General features: G+C 39.9%; 1 protein-coding gene and 1 non-coding gene across 2 annotated transcripts in view; one reads left to right on the top strand and one right to left on the bottom strand.

The window, feature by feature from the left end:
• Positions 1-13527, bottom strand: part of LOC139376933 (CUB and sushi domain-containing protein 1-like) — a 438044-nt gene that overhangs the window by 262148 nt on the left and 162369 nt on the right. The window contains exon 3 of the mRNA XM_071119944.1: positions 3000-3112. Within this exon, the coding sequence (XP_070976045.1) occupies positions 3000-3112 (113 nt within the window). The remainder of the gene's footprint in view (positions 1-2999; positions 3113-13527) is intronic.
• Positions 7572-7647, top strand: trnat-ugu (transfer RNA threonine (anticodon UGU)). The gene has a single exon. It is a non-coding gene; the product is annotated as a tRNA-Thr (tRNA).

Here is a 13527-nt window from a genome sequence, read left to right as displayed (position 1 = left end):
AATTGCACGCGCCCTCAACTTGAGACATCTGTGGCATTGTGTTGTGTGACAAAACTGCACATTTTAGATTGGCCTTTCATTGTCCCCAGCACCAGGTGCACCTGTGTAATGGTCATGCTGTTTAATCAGCTTCTTCATATGCCACACCAGTCAGGTGGATGGATTGTTTTGGAAAATGAGAAATGTATGTAACAAATTTGAGTACAATTAATTTCTGTGATCTTTTATTTCAGCTCATGAAACATGGGACCAACATTTTATATGTTGCGTTTATATTTATATTTCGTGTATTTTGTCTCAGAGAATATTTCCAGCAAATAATATTCCAATATTTTTTAAGTTGATTTTAAAACGTCTTCATGCTGCACTGTGCAAGAAAGGTAAAGAAATCCCTTGACAAGAGACTCAAAGGAATGATTCAAAGTGGCACATGGATTTAAATCCATCCAATCAAGCAAGGTTTGCCAACTTTAGTGCTTTGAAGATGGCATTTTGTTGGTTGAAGTTAGTATTATGGGGAGCAATATCTCTAACAAACAGGAGAGCTGTTGTTCATGGGCACTTTCTCTGTACTATCTAGTACAGATTGATTCATACCTAGGTGTAACAGATAACCGGTGGGGCTCCTGTGCATTTTCCCAAGTAATCTTTTCAAAGATCATTTGAGGAAAGTTACTATTTTTACATTGGTCTAATATGAGAGATGCGACTTCTTAGATTATTGTTGTCGCTCAACTTGGACTGTATTTTAACTTTAAGTGTGTGTCCCCGTAGAGCCTTAAGACTAAAAGGCTGAGTAAAATAGCATATTTGTATGCTACTGTGGACCTCTAATATATATTTTTAATTGCAACAACGTAGTAGCCCAATTATTTCATAAAATAAAATAAAATATTAGTGGCAATGATTGAATTACAATGGGATCACAAAGATGGTTTTTGTCCTCTGCCATGATTTCAGAGCACAATGACGGCAGATAAGTCCAACTGCTTAACATATATACTGATAATGTTCCAAAACATGAAATTAGGGTCCAAAACAAGTAATAATGGTTCCAAAACATGTAATATGGTTCAAAAACATGTAATAATGGTTCCAAAACACGTAATGTGGTTCCAAAACACAGCTTTTGTCTTGTCAGAACAGGTTTGTGTTCTCAATTAGCTTCAACAATAGTAAACCAATTAGCAAACATAGCTATTTCTGATTCCTAAGAGCATCCGGGGAGGGAAATACGCTGCAAGGTTATAAATCCATCTCGCAGACACTGCTGTACCAATCAAGACTCTGCAGGCAAATAGATTACAATTACTCAAGTGTAATGGCCCATAAATCACAAACTAAGGGCTGTTGGGAAAACCTGCAGGTTGCATAGTTGGATGACATCATATCTCAATTTCAACTGCAATAAAATGAAAATGACAAACACAATGCTTCCAAAATAACTTTAGTTACCATCAATACTATCAACACTCTAGGGGTCCATTAACGTCCTCCATCATAACAATGGTTGTGACACTTTCATCAATGAAATCATAGCCTGTATCAGAATTCTCTAAAATCCAAGACAAAATCTACAGTCAATTTCGATTTAGACTCCAATGGTTACATGGAATATCGATCTTTGTCAGCTTAAATGGAATCCATTCAGGCAACCAGAAGAAACGCCCATATTAAAACTCCATCAACCTGATGGATAGGCTATTAATGTTCTGAGAGGGCAGCCACTAATGCATAATAAAAATAAGATTTGACGTTAACCTAGAATGCAACACAGTTCTTCTTCTATGTGGAGAAATGAAGCAAATGTAAAGATAACACAATCTTGCTAATCTTATTCATGCTGTAACATACAGCAGCTGTAGCTAATTCTGAGGCAGTGGTTAGGCTAGTACTTAATATTTGATTCAAAAACAGTATGTTAAGATATCAGGAAATAGTGTTCTGATACAACCAACATTAGATTAGCCTATCATGCTTCATTATTTCATTATCACTCACAGTAAGAACTATCTCACTCTACACACAATAAAACATAAAGTACTTCAGACATTGTCACAACCAGCAACAATTGATGTTACCAAACGAGATTGATATTCCATTTAGGGAATTGAGTTTTGGTATCCACTCAATACCCCGTAGCAATAACAAAACGCTGAATCCCTAGAGATGAAAATGTTCAGAAGGAGGAATAAAAAAGAAAATAAAAAAAGAAAGCTTATCCTTACAAAGGTTTACGAGCAAAGTGCCATGCTCGTGCATCATTCATAGCCTAGGTCCCAGGGTCTCATGAGGGCTCATGAAGTTTGCTGCAGTGTATGCCAGCCTGAGAGATGTTTTCTTACAGGGGGGGGGGGGGGGTGAGTTGAGACTCCAGTGATATTAGACTTCATGGAAAATATATGAGATGTTGTGGTTTGTGCTGTATACTGTGTGAAACAGACCATATGGGCTTTGTAATGACCCTAGTTTGATACAGTCAACTGAAACTCACATGAAATGCCACAGCTATCAACCACAGGTTTAATCATGTAAACTTTAAACTGAAACATGTACTTAGCAGATTAACTCTCTGCACAAGGCTTAAACAGTAACCAATTGACATGTCCTGAAGAGGTGTACGTTAAGTGCACACTAATTAGCAGTGTTCATCATACGAAATGCACCCCGCTCTCTGAAAGCATATTAATATGCTGATTTTGAGACACCGATTCATGAATTACCCTATAATACAATAATAACATAGTCATTTATATATTTTATTTTCAGGATCTGTGGCCCATGGGGGAATCAAACAAATTACTCTGGCACAGCAATCACAATCCACCGCCAACTTAGCCATTGAAAGAACTCAATATAGAATAGAAAAACAAGTCAATAGTTAGACAATTACCATTTTGTTAACACAAATATTTTCTTAACCATTTTTGTTAACCCTCTCTTACATCAATTCAGCCAGGTTTTTAATTGGAGAATTAATCAATAATAATAGGTCTTACCTTCATAAATTGCTTTAAATCCTTGTGCACTCACAGCAAAATCTGTTGTGAACCAAAGGGCCATTATTGACCCTGTGCTCACAATAGGTGACGGCAACATGAAGCCAGATAACCTGCAAAGAGAGAAATGTTACATTACATTTAGTCATTGTTATCAAATAATTAAGTACTTTGCATTATTGTTAGTGGTCTCAGATTTGTACTGTGGTCATGTCGCAAATGTGAACTGTTTTCATAGAAAGACAGTTTTCAGAAAATGAAACAAAATGCTTTACACTCAGCAGAAAAGGCAATGACATCAGGCACACAATAACAGGGAACAAGAACAGAAGGACCATAGCATTGCTAGACCGGTTCAAGGACCCTTTAGCAAAGACCCAGCCTTCACTGGGATCAAACACAAGCACATTCTGATGAGATCGTGTCACAGAAACAGTGTAGAAATAAATCCAACTGATTTTCCCTGGACGCTTACATCTCTAGTGTCCACATTCAATTATAGATAAAGCTTCACAAAATGTGTATAGCTGCGTGTGGGGCACTCACAACTTTTTATTTCCTAGAGCCAGTACAGACTGGTCAGATTCTACTTCCAAAATGGCCGTCTGGTACTTGTTGTACCGACCCGTTAATGCACATGCCAAGATAATTAGGCTGCCAAAAATGAAAGTAGCTAATGAGTGAAAGTAGCTAATGTTGCTATTTTAGCTAATTTAGCTAACTTCTAACAATCCAAAAAGTGTTACTGAACAGAGTACCAATCAAATACATAATATTTTCTCGATAATAAGACATTATTGTTGATTTGTGACAATAAGATTTAGGTACAAACACCTAGTAACCTACTTCAATAGTATGGGGTCAAACAAGCTAAATTTTAATTTGAGTCATTTAGCAAACACTCTTATCCAGAGCGATTTACAGGAGCGATTAGGATTAAGTGCCTTGCTCAATAATACTTTTCTCCGAGTCAGCTCGGGAATATGAACCAACCACCTGTTACTAGCCCAACACGCTTAACCATTAGGCTACCTGCCACCCTAGTTTGCCTATAATCTTCGTTCAACCCATCAAGCTAAGAGTTGTAAAGTCTGTAAAAATATGGTAGTACAGCCCTAATCCATCACGTCTATCCAATAATCATTTCACAGAAGGAGGCTTTTAATCCTTTCTCAATGACAACCATTCTCAAGGCTGATATGAATCATACTAGTCAATGTAATTAAACACTTACCATAGATATTTCCTAGCTACCAATGGCATCCCTCTACTTCTAGTGTAGCATGTTCCCAGAATGTTGTATGCAGTTCTTGTTTCCACTAGAGTATATACTCTGTCATGCCTTTTTTTTATATACACTACCGTTCAAAAGTTTGGGGTCACTTAGAAATGTACTTGTTTTTGAAAGAAAAGCAATTTTGGTTGTCCATTAAAATAACATAAAATTGATAAGAAATACAGAGTAGACATTGTTAATGTTGTAGATGACTATTGTAGCTGGAAACGGCAGATTTTTTATGGAATATCTACATAGGCGTATAGAGGTCCATTATCAGCAACCATCACTCCTGTGTTCCAATGGCACGTTGTGTTAGCTAATCCAAGTTTATCATTTTAAAGGCTAATTGATCATTAGTAAACCCTTTTGCAATTATGTTGGCACAGCTGAAAACTGTTGTGCTGATTAAGGAAGCAATAAAACTGGCCTCCTTTAGACTAGTTGAGGATCTGGAGCATCAGCATTTGTGAGTTCGATTACAGGCTCAAAATAGTACCCGCAAAACACCAGTCTCAGCATCAACAAGCAACCCCAAACCTTTGAACGGTAGTGTATATTCTTTTTTTTAACCGATTTTCTCCCCAATTGGTAGTTACAGTTTTGTCCCATCACTGCAACTCCCGTACGGACTCGGGAGAGGCGAAGGTCGAGAGCCATGCATTCTCCAAAACACAACACTGCCAAGTCACACTGATTCTTGACACACTGCTCGCTTAACCCAGAATCCAGACACCCCGTCCAACTGGCAACCGTGCATGTGCCTGGCTCACCACAGAAGTCGCTAGAGCACGATGGGACAAGGACATCCCAGCCAGCAAACCCTCCCCTAACCCTGATGACGCTGGGCCAATTGTGCGCCGCCTCATGGTTCTCCTGGGCTGCGAGACAGCCCGGGATCGAACCCGTATTTGGTGTGATGCCTTGTAGTGCCTTAAACCTCTGTGCCACATGGAAGATGCCTGGCAAGTCTTTGATGAAGCATTCATTTTCCCATATTGTTATGTCCAGTGATGTTCCCTCTTATACTTGTTTTGAATGCCATTTCGTGTTTATCTAATTTAAAACTTGAGCAGCTTATGAATCTTTAATTCTGTGTTGGTACTGGAGACAACAACTTCACCCCCCCCCCCCCCCCCCCCCCCCCCCCCCCCCCTCACCTGTGAGACTTTATGTTTTCCACAGCTACTAAAAATGCCATAGCCTCTGTTAGCTCACCAATGGCTGTCCACACACAGGCTATTACCGGGTAAAATAGATTGACAGGTAATATGACTCAATCTCTTAAATGCCACACTATTTAATATATGCAACATGAGCCACCCAGTCTTTATCCAAACAATCAAACTAATTCAGACACAGGCGTCCGCACCAGAAACATGTTTCAAGCTTCTCTTGTGGAGCACGACAGGTAGGTAGCCTAGCAGTTAACAGCATTGGGCCAGTAACCAAAAGGTTGCTGGTTTAAATCCCTGAGCTGACAAGGTGAAAAATCTGTTGATGTGTTCTTGATTGAGCAAGGCACTTAACCCTTGTCGCTCCATATCAGAGCGTCTGCTAAATGACTAAAATAGTACGGGAGACCAACAATGTGTTAAACGGTTTACACTGAGGATGATCGTGTGGACATCTGAGATGTCCTTGTGAAAACCTCTGACAATAACATTGGTTTCAGGCCTTTGTTAACTTATCTAGGTATACTCTACAGAAAATGTCTGTCACGAATATTACCGAAGGTGGCTCCCCTTCCTGTTTCGGTGGCGCTCAGCGGTCGTCGTCGCCGGTCTACTAGCTGCCACCGATCCTTTGTTCCGTGTTCGTTTGGTTTTGTCTAATTGGTTTCACCTGTTTATTGTTTGGTTGTTAGGGTGGGGTTATTTAAGTTTGTTTAGCCCGCTTCTGTTTGTGCGGGCTTGTTCTCCTGTATGTCTGAGAGGTGTTAGTGTTTTTGTTGGGTTTTCTCGCTGTCCTAGTATTTTCACATCAGGGTACTATTTTGTTTTAGAGTTACGCCTGTGTTTGATTACTATTTTTGTTCCTGTGTATTTTGGACATTAAAGCGTGTTTTTCCCGAATCCTTTTGCTCTCTGCGCCTGACTCCACACCCATTCACTCATTGAGCGTTACAATGGCTGTGTATTCTGTCAACAATACGCGTATGTCCTTATTTAAATATTGACAACACTATTTGTTCAAATGAAGGGATACCACCCTAAACAGCTTCAACTCACTGAAACACCATCTATGCACCCTTCATTCAATTAGAATAGGCTCCTTATCCTTGCTTGACATTGAATGATTGTTTTGGTTAACTTTCAGTTCCTCTTGGCGAATCACTTGAAAAGTTGTCTAAGAGTCAAAATGCATGAAATAAGTGGTTTCTCCGTCACCTCAAAGGCGAGACCCTTGAGTAAATGCAGCACTTGTTCACAGATGAAAACTCCTGATTAGCAGCTGCACTGACAACAGATCTGAAAAGAGAATTCTTATTGACGCTGCCATGGCCACATCACCATACTTTGGAAGCACACAATTAATTAGATGGTAATTGTTGTTATATGGATCATCTTTGAATAAGCACACCGGAACTGAGGACTAGGAGGACATATTCAGGACATTCTCTTTAGTTTGTCAATCAGTCTTAATGGAGAAGGGGAGTAGCAAAAAATCTGAGTAATGATAACAGCAAGAATAATGCCAGGGTCTGGTCACAGAGATTGTGTTAGGGGTTAGTGGTCCACCATCACTCCATTTCAAATGGAGCAGCGGCAGATTGAAAACATTGTTTTCTTAGAATCAACAGACTGTTGGATCACGGCTTAACAGAACCTTTCTGCAAGTAGAGACAGTTATGGGGTTGAAGCACTTATATGCATGTTGTCAGCTTTCGCTCTTGGGTAATACAACCTCCTCATCAAGTACAAAGAACCAAGTACAATAACTACGGTACATTGCTAACATTCACAAATGGTTAACGAACCTAAACTTGTGTCAATGGAGTTCTTAGAGTCTGGATGCTGTATAGCATTGTCAACTGATGTGTATACCATTGTTGGCCAATACCATTGTACCTACAGTTGGATAGATTGAGTTATTAATTACAAACAGCGCTATGGCCTGATTTGCCAGTTCATCGTTTAAAAATGAACTTGGGCTTCTAAGTAATCCATTTAGGACTTTTGGAGTGGATGTATTTTTGCAGTTTGCAAACAGATGCCAGATTAGTGCTGAAAGGCTATAGTGTCACTGAGCTCTCGTGCCAGTCAGATTATTTTATTAGAGTCCACAACAGAGCTGGTCCCGTGTAGCTCAGTTGGTAGAGCATGGTGCTTGTAACGCCAGGGTTGTGGGTTTGATTCCTGCGGGGGACCAGTATGAAAAGAAAGTATGAAAATGTTTGCTCTGGATGAGAGCTTCTGCTAAATGATGTTAATGTAGGCTGTGAAGCTGCTACTCTAAGGGGGTCAGTACAGTGTGCATTAGCTCAGAGAGAACATGGGACTTGGCTCCATTTGAAATGACTGAGCAGGCCTTTCTCTTCACTGACAGAAGATTCATTCACCTTTAAGACTTCTATCGATCCCTTTAATTATAATTTCTAAAGTATTTTCAGAAGTATAGCAATAGATTCTTCACAGATGATCTAACGTCCTCGTTTGATAATTAATTAATTTGTTAAAACCTATACTTAAGTTTACAGGCTTACACATAGTTAGTTCCGGGTGTATACATCCTCTCTACTGATCACTGTGGCCATGCATCTTTAAAGGAAAAAAGGTACAGAAGTCCAAAGATCATACATCCTCGCTTGTCTCGTTAGGCTCAGATTCTTGAGCTGAATAATAAAATAAACGTGGAGTAACTAAGTGATCCGTTAGTCATACACACAACTGTGTCCGATTACTTCAAACTTTCTTAGAACTCCCTCCCTTTTAAAGTGGCTTGATCTGGAGCTTGATTGCAATGTATCTCAATGCACTCCGTGCAAAAGAACAACGCATAGTGTGGAATAAAGTCAGGCAGCTCTGAAATTACCTTTATATTCTGTGATGGGGGTTCCTAGAAATGAGAGCTGCATGCATAATTGCACTGGTGAACACTGATTATTAGATTATGATAGCTGAACTCTGAATGTCTGTCTTACAAGTCTTCAGTGGTGTATTTTAAGTGAATGGTGAGGCCTTTTCAAGGTATGCACTTTTTCATTTCCAGTGTTTGCCATGTTATTATCATGTTGTATAAAATTGTGTTTTAATGAAATCACTCTGATTGATGTGTTGATGAAGAATCAAATATGTAGATTTATAAGAGACTTGCCATTAAATATTTCAAAACCATTGACCAATAACCTCTTGAATTCACCAGGAATTCTCTTGCCACCCACACATCTATTCAAAAAGGACCTTCATCAGGGAATTAAAGAGAGAAAGTTCACTGAGACTAATGCCGTCAGAAAGACAAGTCTCATAATGAAAAAAATACTCTGATTATCAAGTGTCTGAGAAATCAGTTCCGCTTAGGCTTTGCCGTTCGACTCTTTAAATTCCTCAAAGCATTCTTTAAAGTCAATTTGTCTCGAGTGTAATACCTCTGTGGGGGCCACAAAGAAGTAGCTACAATGTCAAGCCTTTTGTTTCAGTTCAAGGTAAGGAAAGCAGTGCAGTTCCCTCGACCCTATTCATATTGCCAGGTATCACTTCAAGAGTGTTCCATAAGGGCAGCTTCGCCTTGCAAAGAATATCCTTGGCTCTCTTAGAAGAGGTTTAGTTTTCTGGCTTTGGGAAGCTCTAGACTGAACAATAACAGTCATAGAAATAAGTATATTGCGATTTCATATTGCGAAGATTCAAGTTGCAGGAATTCTCAGTACTGGGTTATTCTGTTTTCTTATTCACATGGTATTATAGAACTGTTCTCTTAATCTTTCTGCAGCCTGGTATGTGAATAGAGGCATCTCAGTAGTCCACAATGTATTCACACCTCAGTCACAGACACAGCAGCTGATTATAGATTTTCAACAAAGTGTTTTGTTCGAGTATTTTTATTAATTTTATTTCAAAATTCTGATTTTGAGATGAACCGGAGAAAAAGCTTAGTTGACAGAGACAGCTACTGTGGATTCAGAACTTAATCTAACAGGGAAATCAACAAATTTACATCATTAAACATAATCATCAGCCAGGCAAAAGTCATTCATAAAAGTACAATGAAATCTAAGTAATTTCCTTCTGTGTTTCGAAACCCTCAAACTGTATTACATTAGCTGCAAGGTGTATTACATCCGCTACAAGGTGCATTACATCCACTGCAAGGTGTATTACATCCACTGCAAGGTGTATTACATCAGCTGCAAGGTGTATTACATCAGCTGCAAGGTGTATTACATCAGCTGCAAGGTGTATTACATCAGCTGCAAGGTGCATTACATCCGCTGCAAGGTGTATTACATCCACTGCAAGGTGCATTACATCCACTGCAAGGTGTATTACATCCACTGCAAGGTGTATTACATCCGCTGCAAGGTGCATTACATCCACTGCAAGGTGTATTACATCAGCTGCAAGGTGCATTACATCAGCTGCAAGGTGTATTACATCCGCTGCAAGGTGCATTACATCAGCTGAAAGGTGCATTACATCCACTGCAAGGTGTATTACATCCACTGCAAGGTGTATTACATCAGCTGCAAGGTGCATTACATCAGCTGCAAGGTGCATTACATCCGCTACAAGGTGCATTACATCCGCTGCAAGGTGCATTACATCCGCTGCAAGGTGCATTACATCAGCTGCAAGGTGCATTACATCAGCTGCAAGGTGTATTACATCCGCTACAAGGTGCATTACATCCGATGCAAGGTGCATTACATCCGCTGCAAGGTGTATTACATCAGCTGCAAGGTATATTACATCAGCTGCAAGGTGTATTACATCCGCTGCAATGTGCATTACATCCGCTGCAAGGTGCATTACATCCGCTGCAAGGTGTATTACATCAGCTGCAAGGTGTATTACATCAGCTGCAAGGGGTATTACATCAGCTGCAAGGTGTATTACATCAGCTGCAAGGTGCATTACATCCGCTGCAAGGTGCATTACATCAGCTGCAAGGTGTTTTACATCAGCTGCAAGGTATATTACATCAGCTGCAAGGTGTATTACATCAGCTGCAAGGTATATTACATCAGCTGCAAGGTGTATTACATCCGCTGCAAGGTGCATTACATCCGCTGCAAGGTGCATTACATCCGCTGCAAGGTGTATTACATCAGCTGCAAGGTGCATTACATCAGCTGCAAGGTGTATTACATCAGCTGCAAGGTGCATTACATCAGCTGCAAGGTATATTACATCCACTGCAAGGTGTATTACATCCGCTGCAAGGTGTATTACATCAGCTGCAAGGTGCATTACATCAGCTGCAAGGTGTATTACATCAGCTGCAAGGTGCATTACATCAGCTGCAAGGTGTGTTACATCAGCTGCAAGGTGTATTACATCAGCTGCAAGGTGTATTACATCAGCTGCAAGGGGTATTACATCAGCTGCCAGGTGTATTACATCAGCTGCAAGGTGTATTACATTCACTGCAAGGTGTATTACATCAGCTGCAAGGTGCATTACATCAGCTGCAAGGTGTATTACATCCGCTACAAGGTGTATGGAAACAACAATAGACAAAACAATCAATAACTACGTTTGAATGCAATTAATATATGTTTTGCCACACAATGGACTCACAAGTGTCTTAGAAATACACCCCAATATACAGAATAGTGAATCATGAAATGGACACCAGCTGGACACTCCTAGAAAAAAGGGTTAAAAAAGGGTTCTTTGGCTATCCCCATATAGGAGAAGCTTTTTGGTTCCAGGTAGAACCCTTTTTGATTCAACATAGAACCCAAAAGGGTTCTAGCTGCAACCAAAAAATAACCCTTTAATGTTCTAGATAGCACTTTTTTCTAAGAGTGTACCATTTTTGTCATCTAGCAAAAAGATGAGCACGCCATTAGAGCCCACCAATGGTGTAGTCAACATATATTGGTATATCTATCACATGGCTCAGCAAGCCTCTCCTTTACTCACAGTACAAGCGCATCAATCATAGGAGTCAAACACAAAATCTGTTCTCTGTTACAGAATTAAATTCCCTGACAGTACTCTCTACACCCCCCAGCACTGATACACTGTTATTTGGGTTGTTAACTGGATTCGTTCTGACATTCTGGATTTCTTGGTTCTCGTTTTTTATTATTATTTGTGTACTTGTTTGAAACATTTCCTGCACTGTTAGAAGCTAGTAACACAAGCATTTCACTGCACCCGCTATAACATATGCTAAACTGTGTACGCGACCAATAAACTTTGATTTGATCCGTGACTTCTGATACATACCAATACAAAGGAATGATAGTGTGATACAGATGTAGGATCTTAATTTGATCACTCTGTTGTTGCAGAAAACTTGTAGTGTATTCAAGGTTTAAAAGGCTTTGTAATTTCAACCCCTACAAAATGTCCATTGGTTATAACCCACACAATATTTCACATGTCCTGTTGCTGCAAGAGTATTTTCCTGCTGTGAGAAACTGTTCAAAATATGATCAAACATCTGTATCTTGGATGATTGTTTCTCAATGATGAGAATGACTGATAGCAAGAACTTCAGCATATTGAGAATTAGTCATACAATTGTTGCAGGAAAGTGGTGTGTGTTTGTGGCAATACTTTCTGCATAGTACACATTATAGGATCAAATAACCAAACAAGGAAAAACACTAAGATACAAAGTCACAACAGGTGACTAAATACAAAGCTGTCTGTCTGTCTGTCTGTCTGTCTGTCTGTCTGTCTGTCTGTCTGTCTGTCTGTCTGTCTGCCTGCCTGCCTGCCTGCCTGCCTGCCTGCCTGTCTGTCTGTCTGTCTGTCTGTCTGTCTGTCTGCCTCTGCCTGCCTGCCTGCCTGCCTGCCTGCCTGCCTGTCTGTCTGTCTGTCTGCCTGCCTGCCTGCCTGCCTGTCTGTCTGTCTGTCTGTCTGTCTGCCTGTCTGTCTGTCTGCCTGCCTGCCTGCCTGCCTGCCTGCCTGTCTGTCTGTCTGTCTGTCTGTCTGTCTGCCTGTCTGTCTGTCTGTCTGTCTGTCTGTATAAGCTACTGCTCCAAGCTATTTTCATAAAAATCTAAAGTAGGGCAAGAGAATATTCACATGATGCCACCCACTCACGCACAACCTGAAAAATACAATAAATAAAATAGTCTCTGTGGGGATGAAATGCATTATTTGACAAACCATTATTAAAAACAATATTGTATTCTGTACTAATAGAGCACTGTTCTTCAGTTGTCTGTCAATCCAAAAAGTCACTAATGCCATGACATGTGGGGAATAGTAGTGTCCATAGGAAGAGTTGAAGTGTGATTTATCTTTTCTTGCTCACAAACACTGAAATGCATACATTAGTGATATGTCTGAAATGCACATAGAATTATTTAAATTGGCATGATGTATGATGGCTTACCTTTTATTGACAACTCCGACATAAAATATCATATCAGTGCATTTGTAACATCGACACTGTCTCTCATAGACATCCAAACCAAAAATGCCCACTTGGTCTGCTTATCGCTGTATTCTCGCACTGACCGATTTTGAGTTAATCCTCTCGCTTTGCCTCTTCCTCTCTGGCACATGTCAACAGAGAGGAAGAGGCGAAATGAGAGGGATAACTGGGCTCAAAATCTATCTTGTCCAGCAGGTGCCGTTTTCCATTATTTTCGCTCACCAAGCGAGGAGTTTTTGTATGGATGTCAATGAGAGTGTTGAATTTGGTCAACAAAAAATGTTGCGGCTTAATTTCTTAGTGAGGTTTATTTGATCTAATAGAAGTTTAGTAATGATTAGGTTGTTACGAGTGTACTCATAGAAGTAGGACACGTGACATCCCGGCAACTTTGAGAAAAAACTATTCATATCGGAGTCGTGCCTGGTCTTCACTAGTTACCCACACCCATAAAGTCATAAACCCCACCTTTCAAATTAAATCATATCAAATGGTATTTGTCACATGTGCCGAATACAACAGGTGAAAATGCAGTGAAATGCTTACTTACAAGCCCTTAATCAACAATGCAGTTTTAAGAAAAAGTTAAGAAAAATACTAAAATAAATACATTTATAAAAGTAACAAATAATGAAAGAGCAGCAGTAAAATAACAATAACGAGGCTAAATACAGGAGGTACCGGTACAGAGTC

This window comes from Oncorhynchus clarkii, chromosome 20 (assembly GCF_045791955.1).
Source record: "Oncorhynchus clarkii lewisi isolate Uvic-CL-2024 chromosome 20, UVic_Ocla_1.0, whole genome shotgun sequence".
NCBI lineage: Eukaryota > Metazoa > Chordata > Actinopteri > Salmoniformes > Salmonidae > Oncorhynchus > Oncorhynchus clarkii.
Note: the sequence above shows the minus strand (reverse complement) of the source record. Positions and strands in the feature narration are given on the sequence as shown.